This window comes from Pleurodeles waltl, chromosome 11 (genome assembly GCF_031143425.1).
Source record: "Pleurodeles waltl isolate 20211129_DDA chromosome 11, aPleWal1.hap1.20221129, whole genome shotgun sequence".
Classification (NCBI taxonomy): domain Eukaryota; kingdom Metazoa; phylum Chordata; class Amphibia; order Caudata; family Salamandridae; genus Pleurodeles; species Pleurodeles waltl.
This window is the reverse complement of record NC_090450.1, coordinates 861309630-861327484: the sequence shown is the minus strand read 5'-3', so window position 1 is coordinate 861327484 and position 17855 is coordinate 861309630. Positions and strand designations below refer to the sequence as shown.

Here is a 17855-nt window from a genome sequence, read left to right as displayed (position 1 = left end):
ACTGGGCAAAAAAACATAGCATTCTAACCTATAACATGGAGCTTGCATGCAACTCTTTGATGACAGTTAGCAATTGTGCTTTATTAGGATTGTAACTTAGAAAATGATCTATGTGACACAAACAGTAACCTACTCCATATACAAATACAGTTTGTGTGGTACACAATCTTTGCAGCAGGCAAATTAACCCTTGGTGCTACTTTATCATGAGTGAAAACTGCAGACAAAACACTGATCTCTCTCCAGCAAGAACATTCATCTGCAGAGTTATCCTGACATTTTTATTGCTGCCTGAAAACTGATGGACACACAAGGAACTCTGCAGCAGGTGCGTTTTAAGCCTGTGTTATAAACACAGCGCCCCTCTCTGTCTCTGAGGTCAGCGCCAGGTGCAGCTGCACCGTTTGCACCCCTCTAGAGCCAGCCCTGACTAGCAGCAGATTGTCTGCTGGTCAAAGGTTTAAATTTAAAACCCATCTGAGGCTCTTCTGTCAGAAACCTGGCCAGGCCCCTACCTATACTTGAGGTAGGGGAACAATAGGATTTGGTGGGATGTGAAACCCACTGTTTTACGGTTAATTACGAACTCAACCGTACCTTAAATAACCTTCTGAATGGCCTCCTATTTTCTGCGAAGTATATATATAGAACCATCGCTTTAAGAATGAAACAGGAATAGGTGCAAAATAAGTTGCCAGAAAATGCTCAGTTATCATACATAACCCTTCAGAAAACGTGCGAAAATGGAACTTCGCACGCTTTTGATTTAAAACAAGGTTATTTACATGTATATGTACATCTATTATAATTGCACATAGGCTCGACGGAGTGCCCTTTTATTGGGAAGTATGTGGTTTCTCCAGAATGGGGAGAAAGGGCAGGACGCCAGACATGCAGTCTACTCAGGCCCAGTAAGTACTTTGGCTCAGTTTAATGAAGGAGTTGAGCTTAAACACAGTTAACCTTTGCAATCAACATCGTCCTCCTGTTTATCATTCTCCCTCCACAGACAGCCCTCAATGTTTTTATGCTGCTACAAAACCAAATTTAATTACAGTAAAAGCATGGCAGGATGCTCAATGGCTAATTCACATCGCATTATTAATGCATGGACTAGAGAAACACGATATTCACATCAAGTGACATTTCTGCATCACCATCAGCTGCTTACCATTTTTGTTTTACTTATGCATATTTCTGCATTCGTAGGTATCAGCTTGACTTATGAGGCCCTTTGTTTAAAAGTCAGAAATCAACTTCAGCAGAATTTCTTGAAATAGATGTCCAATAGTTTGATGATGTGCAAACATCCACAGTAAAAGGCTTAACAGTCTAATGCAATCCTATATTTTCAGGAGTACACTTTCAGGCTAATACTTACTCCTAGGATTTTCCTTTGTGTTACAGTTGTATAACTGTTAAGCCTTTTTTTAGAGCACACCAATCACCCTTGAGGGTATCCAGGCGCTTGCCAGGTGGGAAGGCGCTATATCCGTTGGTCTTACTTGAAGATTCAGGTCTTCTTGCGGAATTCAAAAAGCAATGAAGACGCTCTAATGTGATGTGGGAGGTCGTTCCACAGTTTGGAGTGGGGATGTGAGGTTTACGAGAAAGAATGGGCCTTAGCTTTATTTTTATGTATGAAGTCAGGTGGTCATTCACTTTGCAAATTTAAATTTAAATTTGTTCTTGTTTTTCCTACGGGGAAAATTATTTCCCTCTGTATTAAGCCATCAGCATAAGCCTCTGTGAAAACTGGGGATGTGTCCTACTCTTTCCCATACTGAATATACAGGTATCAGATTTTTTTGCAGTTTTACAGGTGTTTCACAGGTGGCAACGGTCATTTCTGGCTGCCTAAAAGTTCATGAGGATTTTGCATGGCAACTCTCCCTAGTACTAAGTATTTCTTATCCTAAACACTAAACTAACCCTAGTGGAAAATCTTGCAGTATTTATGTAAGTTCACTTTACCTTTCTTTAAAAAAAAAAACGTTTTTATGAAAGCTAAAATTTTAAATGCCTTCCTTGTGCACCTAACTTTCACTTAGGTGCACCTCCACACTTTTCATTTGGTGCAAGGCTTTGCTGGTCCACACTCCATAGAGCCAGCAAGAGCCTCCTGGGCATATTTAGGGGCTCATTATGAACCTGGCGGTTCAGACCACCATATTATGAACACAGGGAGGGCCGTCTGTGGCGGCCCTCCGCCATTGCCAGGCTACCGCCGACAGGCAGCCTGACGATGGCGGATATCATTATCCGACAGGGCAGCACTGCAACCAGCACCGCCCTCCGGATAATGAACCCTGTTTCCTCCAGCCTTTCCCTGGCGTGTTCCCCCACTAGGCAAAGCCTGGCGGAAGGGGTGCTCCGGGGCCACCCTGGAAGCCCCTGCACTGCACATGCACTTGGCGTGGGCAGTGCCGGGGCCCCCATGAAGTGCCCCGTCATGCAGGTCACTGCCTGATTTACAGGCAGTGATCTGCACGACGAGTGGTGCTGCACCCGCCGTACTGAGGCATTGACGATGGCTCCATGTGGAGCCGTTGGCAATGTCCCGGCCGTGCATTCTGCTGGGCCGGCTGGCAGAAACACTGTTTCTGTTTATAATTCGGCCGGCAGGGTCTCAAGGGGGCTGGCGGTCTATGACAAGAAAGCATGAACAGTCTGCGTGCCATATTTGTCATACCGATGACCTCAACATAACTTTACTTAAACTTGGCTCTGAAGCAACGCACAGTGTTGCTGAAAGATGTGTGTCCAACTATTTTTATTGTAATGCATCATGTCACATGCCCACTTCTCTAACATATCTGTTTTAAATCTTTTTTCAGGATTTCTACTTTTTAAAGAGTACTGCATGAGTGAAATAGAAGAAGGAGTCCCTCAGCTAAAGTTTTATGAAGAGGTGAGTTGGTGGAAATGCACTGATTTCATGTTTAAGAAAATGCACGCTCTGTTATAACCATATTTTTCACAATGGCGTTGTTGCTCCACATTATAATAATGTTATACCTGATGATAGATTATCTAATTATATTGAGAACATTGAAACCCTCACTGTTAAGCTTGATAGAGTTTCTGTCTCACCCAACAAAGATAGCTGCACAAATGCTGTTTGAGTAACAGCTTGAGTCCTGCCTAACTATTTCCAGGTCATGGGAAATAACCCCACCTTTCACACCAAACTCTTCATGTGCACAGAGGAGAAAAGGAAATTCTGCCCACTGGCTTCTGAGGTAAGCCTTCTCCAGTGCCATCTGTGTGTCCTGCAGATTACAGGTTTGAAAGTGACTTTTGAAGATTAATCAGCCTTTCATTCACAGGCCTATGAGCGGAGCACTATTATTTTGGGTAGTCGGAGGAATACTTAATATTCACTGCATTACGAAGTATCAGAACCAGCAACTCAAGGGCTATTTAATAACATACTAATTATTATTGTTATCATCCCCCTCTTTTTAGGTTTAGTTAGAGAAAGCTTAAGCTGTCTTGCAGACCTCCTGTTACAAATACCTAAAAAAATATATGCATGAAGCAGTACTGAGAGAGTGGGCTTTGGGGCATGCCCTTTCAACCATTAACTCTGATTAGTTTTTAAGGTTTGCCATTCCTTTGATAGGCTGTACATCAAGTCCAGCATCTCTGTGGAAGATTGCATTGTCCCATGGCCCTGTGAAGGGACAACAATAAGTAACTCTACTCACTTTTTCTGCCTGTCCTATCAATAAACTCACTTACCCTATAGATTGCCACCCACATCACACGGGTGGGGGATTTCAATTGTGTAGTAAATGGGGGATGTCTTTCTTTACGATGCCTGGTAAGTATATTTTCAGATAAGTAAAGTATACATATATATATATATATATATAGATATTTTCTTTTTTTTTAATTCACTGAAAGAAAACAAAGGTTACAGAGCTGTTATAGTTAGGTTCACGTTTTACCCACACAAAACCATAAAAATTCAGCAGTTATGGTTATACTTATAGTTATACTTATGTTAGGAAATTATAAGTCATGGCCTAAAGTTACTTTCTGACACATGTTATAGTTTCTTCTTATAATTATAACTGTAAGTATAACTATGCCTGCTGAATTTCTGTGGTTTTGTGTGGGTAAAACATGAACCTAACTTTAACGTCCCTCTAACCTTTGTTTTTTAAGTGAATTTATATGTATTTTTTTATGTAAAGTAATATACAAATGCCGTATGTTAATACAACAACTGTTGAGCACGGCCGAAGCGGCCAGGCCCTGATGCCAACCCCCGATGCATGCACCCAACCACATGCTGCACACCACCTTTGGCTTTGAGTGGCGGGGTAAGGTGTGTGAGATTTTTTTTTCCACTGGCCTTCGGATCTGCTGATCCATCTGGGTTCATGCTTTGTGTCGTGGTGGATCCACAGTTTGGCACAAAAAAAGGGCAATTCTTTTGCCCTAAATGGGTCACTTAGAGACCCCTCCAAGTGTCCTAGAGGTATTGTAACCCCTTAAATGTGTTTTTACTTATGTTTTCTCCCTGGGGGCTCAGCCAAGAAACAAAATGGCAGCCACAACTTTCCTTTCAGGTTGTGGCCAGCCAATTAGGGCCTTGCTTTTTGCTCAGATCAGCGTACCTAGATATCTATTTTTTTTCCCTTTAAATACTCCGAAACTACTGAACATATTTACACCAAATAAAAAAAGCACAATCTGCAATCCAAGATCTAGCTTCCTGCCATATTTGATGTAATTTCGTTCAGTAGTTCGGACTGTAGCTATGTCTAAAGTTTGCAAAATCCCCATAGACATAGAATGAGTAAAAAGCGTTTTGTGCCCCCCCACCCTTTTTTTTCTCATCCCTCGCTTGATGAATCACCACAAATATCCGGACAGCAGGTAGAGTAAGTTATACACTCCTTTTGAAAATTTAGTGAAGATTCATCGAACAGCGCCAAAGTTATTAGCAAATAAAAAATGCTTTGTCTGTGGGAAAAGTAGGTCCTAACTATAATTACCTGCCTACTGTTAGAAATGGGGTCTTTGGTTGACAGTCAGGTTACCCCCTGTTCAAGCAAGGACCCTCACTCTAGTCAGGGTAAAAGAGAATCACCCTCAGCTAACCCCTGCTTACCCCCTTGGTAGATTGGCAGAGCAGTAGGCTTAACTTCAGAGCACTAGGTGTAAAGTATTTGTACCAACACACACAGTAACTTAATGAAAACACTATAAAATGACACAACACCAGTTTAGAAAAATAGGAAATATTTATCTAAACAATACAAGACCAAAACAACAAACATCCGACATACACAAGTCAAGTTATGAATTTTTAAAGATTAAACTCAAAAATAGCAATTAGAAACAAAAATGCTTCGATGAGATGTTAACACGGCGTCGTGACGGAGTCGTTCCCAACAAGTCGACACCAGCGGCGCCGGACACGGAGTCGTGTAGACCCCAAGTACAGTACCTTTGGTGAAGAGTGAAAACAAGCCGATGCGCGAAGTCGGGGATCGCGGCGTCTGTGCGAAATGTCGAATCCACGCGCTTCGAACGGCAGAAGTCACGACGGGGTGCAGCGACTTCCACGGAGCCGCAGACTTCAGTGGGGCTGCAGCGGCGTCGGGCCTGGGAAGAGCGTCGCGTTCCAGCAAAGGTCACGGCGTCAGGTGCAGGCGGCGATACCGGATTCAGCAGCGGCGTCGGTCCGGAGTTGTCCGAAGTCAATTTCCTTGGATTTCCACCAGCTTTCCTTTCAAGGGCCCAGGGACTGGATAGGGCACCACTTGTCAGAGCAGGAGTCTCTCCAGAGACTCCAGGTGCTGGCAGAGAGAAGTCTTTGCTGTCCCTGAGACTTCAAACAACAGGAGGCAAGCTCTAACTCAAGCCCTTGGAGATTTCTTCACAAGATGGAAGGCACACAAAGTCCAGTCTTTGCCCTATTACTCTGGCAGAAGCAGCACTGCAGGAAAGCTCCACAAAGCACAGTCACAGACAGGGCAGCACTTCTTCCTCAGCTATCAGCTCTTCTCCAGGCAGAGGTTCCTCTTGATTCCAGAAGTGTTTCTGAAGTCTGTAGATTTGGGTGCCCTTCTTATACCCATTTTAGTCTTTGAAGTCACCTTTCTTCAAAGGGGACTCACACCTACTTGTGAAATCCTGCCTTGCCCAGGCAAGGCCTCAGACACACACCAGGGGGTTGGAGCCGGCATTGTCAGAGGCAGGCACAGTCCTTTCAGATGAGAGTGACCACTCCACCTCTCCCTCCTAGCAGAGATGGCTAATCAGGAAATGCAGGTTACACCACAGCCCCCTTTGTGTCACTGTCTAGTGTGAGGTGAAAAACAACCCAACTGTCAAACTGACCCAGACAGGGAATCCACAAACAAGGCAGAGTCACAGAATGGTTTAAGCAAGAAAATGCTCACTTTCTAAAAGTGGCATTTTCAAACGCACAATCTTAAAATCAACTTTACTAAAAGATGTATTTTTTAATTGTGAGTTCAGGGACCCCAAACTCCACATGTCCATCTACTCTCTAGGGGAATCTACACTTTAATCACATTTAAAGGTAGCCCCCATATTATCCTATGAGAGAGACAGGCCTTGCAACAGTGAAAAACGAAATTGGCAGTATTTCACTGTCAGGACATATAAACCACATTACTATATGTCCTACCTTATCCATACACTGCACCCTGCCCTTGGGGCTACCTAGGGCCTACCTTAGGGGTGCCTTACATGTAAGAAAAGGGAAGGTTTAGGCCTGGCAATTGGGTACACTTGCCAAGTCGAATTTACAGGGTAAAAATACACTTACAGACACTGCAGTGGCAGGTCTGAGACATGATTACAGAGTTACTTGTGTGGGTGGCACAACCAGTGCTGCAGGCCCACTAGTAACATTTGATTTACAGGCCCTGGGCACCTCTAGTGCACTTTATTAGGGACTTAACAGTAAAACAAATATGCCAATCATGGATGACCAATTACGTACACATTTTAACCAGGAGCACTTGCACTTTAGCACTGGTTAGCAGTGGTAAAGTGCCCAGAGTAACAAAAACAGTAAAATCAGAGTCCAGCACACATCAACAACCTGGGGAACAGAGGCAAAAAGTTAAGGGAGACCACGCCAAGGATGAAATGTCTAACACCTACTTATCACCAGTAGGATATATATATAACAATGCAAAGCTCACCACACTATCACTTTCAGCAGCGGGCAAGTAACTTGAGGCAGCAGATGGAGCAGGCAACACCACCAAGTCGTTAATGTGACAATATTTATTTAATTTTTCATCACATAGTGCAAAGTGCAAACATGGTGACAAGTTTCGTCCGAGGCCTTCAACAGGCCACAGAGTTTCAATGTGCACAGTGACTTTTGAAATGGGCATTTTCCCTTCCCACCACCAACAACCTAAAGGCATAGACTACTAACTTACACAGCTAACATGCTCCATTTTTTAGTTCACCCCATTGAAAAATATAGGATTATTGCATGTTCAATTACATAACAACAGGAGAAATAAATACACGTGTAACAGTAAAGTACTAGAAGCATCAGTTTCATAATTAGGCAGAACATAGGACCATTATATGTACACTTACATGACAATAAAGAAAACAAGTATAACGGTAAAGTACTGGAGACATCAGCTTCATAACTGAGCAAAACATTCCCCAAAATCCAAAGTTTTTATCACAGAATGAGGAAAAAGAACAAAAAGAAACACAATAATTTAAATTGATACATCATACTCAGTAATCGCTTTGCACTGTATTGCTGCCACCCCTGATTATTATTTTGCACCAACATCCCTTCTGTATATTTTACATTTCAGACTATTGTTAGCTACATCCTCCTCTGATGCCTTCTGCATTTTGTCACATCCATATTAAAATCGCCATTCAAGTATTCAATCCGGAAGTTTGCAATGTACATATGATCGTGCAAAGCACCCTCCTTCCATTATAAGTTTCCAATACCTTTGCAGTATAACACTTTAATACCATACATGTTATTATTACTAGCCAATTCTCCCAATTATACCTTATTCCAAGGCGCATGTGCTTTGTACAGAAGTGGATACCGTAAAAAGTGCACATAAAGAGGAGTGCAAAAACTGTGACAATACCAAGTAAGACACCTCAATTTCATTTAAAGATTGAGATATCTGATGCCGCTTACATACTACACTCGCGTAACGCAATTGTTACTGCTGGACCTTCTAGGTAAGTTCTATTCTTTTAGGGATCATGTGCTTCATGCAACCAAGAACACTGCAATTAATGCATAAGAGCAAATATCCGAGGTGCTGGTTAATTACCTATGCAGATGCGTGCTTAGGTTCATGCAGCTTCAAAACAAAAGTGTTAGCCCATTCCCTGCCTTAATTAAAGTGTCTGTTGTATCGTTTATATTGCATTGTTGATACCCTCCAATGAAGGAAGGCTCATTGTGCAAAGAATGCTCTTTAAAGTGCAAATGCAGATTTAGATAATATAAAGTGCATGTGCTTTGTGCAGCCAGGGACTCTACTAAAAGTGCATGTAAACAAGCTACAAAGGTACTAATTACCTATCTGCGCAGATAAGTGCTTACGCTCGTGCAGATTCATAACCTCTGCATTAGCCCATTCCCTGCCATAAATAAAGTGTCTGCTGCATCATTCGTAATGCACTCATATTATAAAGTGCATATGCTTCTGTGCAATCAAAATACTTCAAAGTACATATAATAAGTACATAAGAGGAAAATCATTGTGCAAGGAATGCTAGGTAAAGTGCATATGCAAATAAGAGCTAAAACAATCACAAGTACGTAAGGGATGCAAAATTGCATGTACGTGAGGATCTTATTCCAAAGTGCATGTTATATACGTTTCCCTTGATGGAAAGATAGAGTAGGAAAAACCCAATGCTAGAGGTGAAAAGTGCATTTCCAGTGCAGAACATTTTAAAATCAATCTGTATCGAAGTTGTACCATTACAAATTAAGGCTTAAAATTCCATTCCAAGTTTCTGGAGTTCACCATGTCAGGATCCAATGTTAGTAGAAAATGGAGGACTCATCCTGTAACCTTTCCTATATACAAATGTGCATGTAAATCGGCATTCACATTTAATCCCCACTATAGATGTTGGTGCCCATCTTGATGATTCTGATTTTCTGAGCGCAAGCTCGCAATCACCTCCTCTTGGTCCCTGCAATACTTGCTAAGTGCCATTGTGTATTAGACCCGACTACTTGTCATTGTGATTTCCCCAACTTTGTTTAGCCATTGAAGATGTTAGATCTTTGTTGGTAATTGCTCGTAGGTGCTGTAGGATGTGCAATTTTAGTTTAGTGATTATGCTTCCAACGTATCTTTTTCCACAGTTGCAATCCAGCGCATAATTGTTTTTAAATGTACTACAAACCTTGGTTAATCACTTCCCATCTACTCCTAAACTCTATAATTACCAATCCCTTCATTTACCACTACCTACCCCTAAACCTAAACATATATATTTCATTTAATGATTTTCTTTTTGTAAGGAGAGACCCCCCTTTGTTTTTAATTTATTCCTAACCTTTTGTGGCACTAGCCACCCCTAAACCCTAAAATTGCCCTTATGTCCCTTTACCACTACCCACCCTGCTGTTGTGTGCAAGTGGTCTGCAGGGTAGAAAAGGAGAGGAGCTGTGATGGCTTGCAGGGCCAGAGGGGTGGAAGGAAGCAGTGTACTACATCTGCTAACGGATGTAGCCCTCTCCTGCAGGGGTGAGGCCTGAACTGTCAGGTACCCTTGAGAATGTGAGGCTGGCTACATGAAGAAGAAGCTGTGCAGGAATGTCTCTTCTGTGATGCTTCATCTGGGATCACCTCTGACTGCGCACTGGTGTGCTTAGGGTGCCTAAGTTGGGGAAACACAAGCCAACCAGGCTCTCTCAGACAAAATCCTACCATATGCCACTTCCAGAAATGACTCAAGCACGCCGCAGGCTGAGGGGGACCAGAGGCACCATAAGAGGGACATGGGGCTGTCTCTGACATACATTTTGGTAGCTATTAGTGGCACCTAGGCCTCACGTGAAGGGAAAATAGACTCAGTCAGGAATGAGGTACGTTTATTACATGCTGATATGTGGAAATGGGCCAATCGAGTGACGGAGGCAGAGGACCAGCTTCGTTGCAAAAATAATTCAAAACTCTGAAAATTGTTGTTGCTTCTTAGACAACTGAAATTTCTGGCATGGGTGAGCACCTAACGGACATGGAGAGGCTCTCGAGCTATAATAACCTCCGATTTACTGGCTTACCAGACTGGGCTGAGGGCCCCTTGGCTCAGCTGTTTATAGAGGATTGCACTGGTATCAAATTAGGGAAGATATCCCCAAGGTGCATAAAACATGTAGGGGGCAGAGCTACGCAACAACCTAGTCTAGATACACCAGGGGAGTATTGATTTTGATGGCTCCCAGTGTCCCATTTCTGTCCCTGATACTGGTGGGCACACTAAATTAACTCAACATGTGCTTGCTTAATGTAAGTGCCCCCAACTCAGACGAGGCAAGGTTGTTCCCCAGAGTAGTGCAGAAGCTAACACAGTATATTGCTGGGGACATCATATGGGAGAGCGACCAGGTTGCAGGTCCTGGTTCAGGGTTTCTTCTCCAGGAAGTGTCTGAGTTGGTAGGATCAGAGACCCTGCTTAAATACCCAAATGTGCCTTTGAAGTGAGGGAGACTTCAATGAGTGGCTTAGAAGTGCACAAGGTCCCCTTTCAGTTCCATCCTGTCTGCCAGCGTCCCAGTAGTGGGTGTGGCAGTCCTTTGTGTGAGGGCAGGCTGCCGTCCTTTGACATGTAAGTGTCGGACCCTCCAACCTCCCAGCCCAGGAAGACCCATTCAATATGCAGGTGTTTGCAAGTGTGACTGAGCATCCTGTGTTTGGGATTTGTCTGAGTGAATGCACAAGGGAGCTGTCCACTAAACCTAGCCAGACATGGACTGTAAGGCACAGAAGGATTTAAGTGCAGAGAAATGCCCACTTTCTAAAAGTGGCATTTCTAAAATAGTAATATTAAATCCAACTTCAGCAGTCAGCAGGATTTTGTATTACCATTTTGGTCATACTAAATATGACCTGGTTACTCTTTTCAGATCAGAAGCTACCACTCAAACAGTATATGAGGATAGCCCTAATGTTAGCCTATGAAAGAAGCAGGCCTCACAGCATTGTAAAATGAATTTAGGAGATTTACACTGCCAGGACATGCAAACTACACAGGTACATGCCCTGCCTTTTGTCTACACAGCACCCTGCCCTAGGGGTTACCTAGGGCCCACCTTAGGGGTGCCTTACATGTAGAAAAGGGGGAGTTTTAGGCTTGGCAAGTACCTTTAAATGACAAGTCCAATGGGTAGTGAAACTGCATACACAAGCCTTCCAATGGCAGGCCTGAGACATGGTTAAGGGGCTACTTAAGTGGGTGGCACAATCAGTGCTGCAGGCCTACTAGTAGCATTTAATCTACAGGCCCTGGTCACATAAAGTGCACTTTACTAGGGACTTATAAGTAAATTAAATAGTCCAATTGGGTATGATCCAGTGTCACCATGTTTTAAGGGAGAGAACATATGCCCTTTAGCACTGGTTAGCAGTGGTAAAGTGTGCAGAGTCCAAAAACTAGCAAAACTGTCCAAAAAGTGTAGGGAGGTAGGCATAAAGTTAAGGGTGGTCATCCTAAGGCTGTCAGGTCTAACAATAATGCTGTTATACACGCAGCCATGGACCCAGGTCCGCACGGGAACCATGGCCTCAGAGCAATTACGGATGGAGTGCGGGACATGGCAGGGTTGTCCTATGTCACCGTTGCTGTTCACATTTGCAATGGAACTGCTGGCATGCAGGCTAAGAAAATGCCTTACTCTTGGGGGATACAGGCGGGAGACACCACCAACATTGTATCCATGTGCGCCGATGATACACTGGTGTACTTGCAGCATCCGGTGTTCTTGGTTTCAGGTCTGTTGAAGGCCTTAACAGAATACTTTGAGACCTCAGGTCTCCATATCAACCAAAACAAACCCAAGTTCTTTCTTTTGGGGTGGGAATGAGAGTCTTGAACTCCGATTACCTACCTTAATTGTGGACTCCCTCGGAAACATCAAACTTTAGATATCTGTGCCTACGAATATGGTTGGATGAAGATAACAGTCACTGGTTGAGCATGGGGTGCACGGTGGACGGTCTACACTTATCTATTACATTTTGGAAAACACTCTATTATCGGTCATGGGAAGAGTGGCAGTAGCGAAAATGGTATTCCCACCCAGATGCCTTTATGAACTGCAGGAGGCTACCTATTTGACAGATGTTTGTGGCCTTTAATCAGTTGAAGGGAGATCTGATGTTGGCCAATAAAAGGAACAGCCTAATGAGAGACAGGGATGCCCCAAGCCATCTACCCTATGTTGTCCATCATGCCTGTTATGTATGGGACAGACTAGAGACAACAATCATTAAATGCCCGCCTTTGCAGCAGACAAGTCCTTGCTTTGCAGCAGACATGCCCTTGTGGCATGTTGCCCTATTTGCATAGATAGGGTTGACCATGTCTACGGAAAGGTGGAAAAGGGTAGGTTGCCTAACCTCAGCAGATCTCTACCATGAGATCAGAATTATATAATTTGAGGAAACACACTTTAGGATTGGCTCAGGTCAGTTCGTACAATATGCCAAATTAACCCACACGGCCAATAGCGTACGAATCCCCTCTCTAGATGCCCCGCCTCATTCACAGGCACTAACGACGATGCTGGCCCTGACTGATGCAGACACCTTATTTGTTATAAATACCGCTAGATATAACCATGAACTGCGAAATACCCCACAGATTACAGCACTCATGACATCTTTGATAACATCATTGATAATGTCGCTGTTACTTAATGATAAATGGTAAGTTCCCACTTAATTTTCCAATGATATGTGGAGCATCCAATTGCCAATTGTACACTAATGTTCCTTAAAAAATTGGAAGGGTTCTCTGCGACATTTAGTCAAACTTGTAGTTTATTAAGCAGTTGTAATTATCTTCATATCATGCAACAGGTAAGTGAAACGTAGAGCACAGAATGTACTCAGCCAACACGTGTTTCGCCCTATGAGGTACGTTCACCTGGGCTTTCTCAAGGCTGTAGAAGATGAAATAAAGTAAAATTAAAAATAAAGGATAGAAATAAAACTAGTGAGTCATTTGAATCTAGAGATCAAAAGACACCAAGGGGTGAAAGCCCAAGGTTTTGGAAGTAAAAGCCCATAGTAGCGCTACCATATCCCGAAAGTTATGTCAGTGGAAAAGATAGTGATAAAGATAGATACCTGTGCGATAGAAGAGCAATTGCACAAGTCCATTCCTCGTAAGAAAAATTTGAGAAAGCGAACAAAAGCATATAAATGTTCTGTGATATCTTAAAATGAAGATTAGTGAAGAAAAATATGATGAATGTTGCATTTTGAAGAGAAAGAGAAGAAATGAATCAAGTAATGGTGCCGGCACCTATTAGTAAACAATGTAGTTGTGAAAAAGTGTGAACGAAACAAAAAGCATACTAATATAACAATATTATACATCTTGAAATTGGTACAATAATCCATTTGCAGAATTAGCCAATGAGATAGAAACATACCATTATTGTAGTTCAATTTCTGCTTATGACAATGTTCAGAGTGTTAATGAAATAGTGGTAAATCTGTAAATAGGAATGGGAGAATCAACATATAACAGGTATGCATGTAGCTCAGGGGCTACAAGAAAAGCAAAAGGTTAAATAATCCTCAAATGGTCTAAGTATGCCACATGGAAATATTCAAAGAACAGGGTCAAACCTTTTATTGTCAACGAGCTATCTACTTTGAAAGCATAATCGAATGCGCCTTTCAAAATATGATTTAACTAAATATATTAGCGTAAACAGAAAAGGGACACATAAATATAGTAAATCATGCATAGTGAGATATAGCTTACCCGTTTGATAACTGCTATAATAGCAGAAAGGGGAAGTTCAATCAGTCACGTCCTCCGTCATCTTACGAAACGCGCTGATAATACAACTTTCTTTTATTTAGTGGTCTTGCGGCGCAAGTCCGTTCTTTATGTTTGTTACGAAGAAGGAAAATCGGGCGCCGCCATTTTGGGATCGTGAAGAAACACATAACAACTAGAAGGTTGAGGTACCATACTAGATGTTAGTAAACAGTATGAAGGCGCCATATTAAGAGAACGTCCTGTTTGTGATATAATCAAATGTAATGTTATGATGAAAAGTAGACTTACCACCTAATCACCTTTTAGAAAAAGGACCAAAATAATAAGATAAATAGATAAAAATGGACAAAAAGTAAATAATTAAATAAAGGTATTATGTTAGATGAATGGTGTTAAACAATTTGATTTTATGGTATGAACTTGATAAAGAGAATACCCTGTCTCATATGTAAATAGTAGTCACCAAAAATGAACCTGAATGTAATCAAAATAGAAAACTGAAGCGGAAAAACTCATAAAGATAGCATAGTTAATAATTGGTAGATAAAGGTAGATAGGTCAAATGAACATTTTATAATCACTTTCAAAATAATTAAAGCAGCCAATAGTGCCATTCTGAATCTTTGTTAAGGCCGTGACGAACTGTATCATAGAGAATGATCAGACGACTTTCTTCTTGGCACAGTCGTAATTTTAAGTTGCCACCTCTAGGAAGTACTTTGAGACGCAGAAGACCACAGAAGGTAAATGTGCGTTCTTCAGGATGAAATTCATTGAAGTGTTCCACAAGCGGGGCCCTAAGGTCTTGTTTGTGAATATTTTGAAAATGTTCTTGGATCCTTGTTTTCAATACTCGAGTGGTACTGCCTATGTAGACTTGATTGCATGGGCACTTGATTAGGTAAACAACAAAGGAGCTTTCACAGTTGATAAAATCGTGGATTTTATGAAGATTGTCATTAATTGCGATCGTTTTGGTTTTTGATAGCCCTAATTTATTTGATAATTTATTTAAAGGTTAGGTTAGATGAAAGTAGTGGTATCTACATTCTCAATCTAGTTCCAATGTGATTATATATTACTCTAGTTAATATTTTGTACATATCTTAAGCCAATATTTTATTGTTAAAAACTAATTTCGGATTGGAATACTGCAATCCTTTTTCCACAGAGTTTGTTGCTTGTTTGAGCCTTAGAAAGCTCCAACAATAAATAGATTAATTTATAGTAGACTCTTTGCAGGCAGTGAAGAGTTTGAGGGGGTGCTTTGTTTTTTATTCTTCTCCATGACAGAAATTGAGACCCAATAAACAACAGAAATAAACATGTAGGAATTTGCACAGTTGTGAGAAGGAATATGGCATGGTTCTGAATGGGAACAGTGAGAAAGCAAGGTCGTTCAATGAAAAGTATGCTGGAAACTACACAATCAAAACATAAATTAAACTATGGTCCAAAAGATGAAAAAACATAACTGCATATTGGACATCAGAAAATAATGAATGGATTATTGTAATTAAGTAAAAATATTAGCACAGGTTTAATCCCCCTTGCAGGTAAAGTTAGTCGTGGGTATGGATTGACAGGTGATTATTCACCAAAGTATAGGGGTTCAAAGCATAATTTTCAGCCACACAAGATGGTAAATATGGATGTCCCAAATATTCACACAGATACACTGGGTGAACAATGTTTTATTTATTAGCCACGCACCATACAATAAATCTTATAAAAATTTAAGAAACACAGTCATGACCTATTTTTATAGACTGGATGACCGGCAAAAAGGAGTAAAAACGTTCAGCGAGGTTACGTGGTGTTGAAGCACAAAGGTAGGATGAAAAGGAGCAGATTACACCCTTCTTAAGGCCCTTCTGAGCATGTGGTAATGAGTCCACAATGACATAAAATAATGATGTGCTGGAGTGTGCATGGAAGCAGAGGTCAGTCTTAATCCGATTAATCTTTTTAGTTGACTAGAAGGCAAGCAAGTTAAGAAACTCACAATTTAACTTTCATGGAGCCTATCTGGCCACACAATGTGCACCAGAAATCGGTATGTATAGTAGGTTTATTACAAATTAGTAATCAATCCAATATAGGTGCATATGAAGATCATATTATAAAGATACAAAACCGGAACTGGCAGCTGAAGTGCTGGAATAGGTTAAGTCTCAGTAGCATAATGCATACAAAGGATACAGTCACAGCAATACATATACTAAGAAATAGACATTGGCATTCCTTAAAGAAATTCAGATCACCCTTTTAAACATGAACAAGGTTTAAGGGTCATCTAAACTGGGCTCCAAGCTAAAATGGCAATGTTTAGAATAGAGATCTCAAATGATTCAGGAATAAAGGAAGGAAGGAAGGTGCCAGTGTAATAAAGACTCCAGTAGAAGTCTTCTGAAAAGAAAAATCAGTGTTTAACATGAAAAGGCAGATCAGTGTTTAGCATGAAACTACATGCTCGTCAGTACCTCTCAAAGTCAAAAGTGAATCTGCCATATTGTCTAACAGTGTGAACACTAATTTAAAACCAAAACATTCCAGAAGCATCCATATGGCTTAACGCATCACCAAAAAAACAGTTACTTCTCTTTTTCACAGTGTGCATCTGCAACATCCATTGATTTTCCCATCCCACAGAGCTCAAACTAGCAAGTTAACCTTGATCACCCTCTTTCCTGATATGCAATGAATAGGAGGCTTCTTCAGCTCATTAAATCATCCTGTTCTTGCCAAGATTTCTCTTTTCAGGCCTTACTATCACTAATGCACAATATTCCTTTCTCTAGCTATGACATTACTAAATACACACCTGCATAGAAAATGAAACATACAGAGTAAGGAAAAATAAATTTCATGTTAAGAAATAAAGGTCTAATCAAGTTAACTTTAATTAATTATTTCCAATGTGTACTTTGAATGCACAATTATATGTGCATGCATAATGTCAGAATAAATACAAAGCGTACATAATTGAATTCATGATTACATATGCAATGTACTTTCAATAAAATACAGTGTATCTTTAAAAACAAATATAAATGATAACTACGAATCTTCTTGTGAAGCTAAACAATAGAACACACTTGTGTAAAACACTAGTTTCTACAGTGAATACACCTCAGTACTATGTTTTGGTGCTTCAGTTTGCATTAATAAAGTTACCATTCCTTAATTTGTGCATGTTGTTTCTGGTGCGTAACACTGGCACTCATTTTTGAGGCCTGGCACTTATTCTTCTGCCTCAAGCATTTACTAGGAGTAAAAGACACATGGCAAAGATGAAGGAAGAGAAAAACGAAAAAGCGTCACAATGGGAGAAATCAGAAAGCTGCAGGAGTGAGCTGAAGGGGAAGTTAGTGGCTGTAAATGGATTGAAGAGGCCCGAGATGGGTTCAGGATTACACTGCCTCAGAACTCCATGCTTGGACATTTAATTGCAGCAGCCACATGTTTCAGAAGAGAGCTTTGGGCACAGGCACGTTTTTATTCACAAATTAAGCACTGAGGCGCCCAAAGTATATAGTGTCATATACACATATATTTTGCTTCTGTGACAAATGGGGATGAAGCCTAAATTACTCTGCTCCACATGTTTTAGGCCAGAGATAAGTACTACACTTCTGCTTTTATCTTGATCGAGGACTATCAGTCGTAGAGAGTGCAGACAGTAGTTTAGTCCCTCCTATTAACTGGATTAAGTATTTCAAAGGAGGGTGGAGTATTTTCCCCAAGTTGTTGGTCTGTTGTGGCATCAGCACTGCAAGCTTATTGGGTTAAATAAAAACAGAACCACAAGTTTAGGC

General features: G+C 41.2%; 1 protein-coding gene across 1 annotated transcript in view; it reads left to right on the top strand.

The window, feature by feature from the left end:
• Positions 1 to 17855, top strand: part of GRK3 (G protein-coupled receptor kinase 3) — a 1092546-nt gene that overhangs the window by 614676 nt on the left and 460015 nt on the right. Inside the window, exon 3 of the mRNA XM_069214703.1 lies at positions 2838 to 2911. Within this exon, the coding sequence (XP_069070804.1) occupies positions 2838 to 2911 (74 nt within the window). The remainder of the gene's footprint in view (positions 1 to 2837; positions 2912 to 17855) is intronic.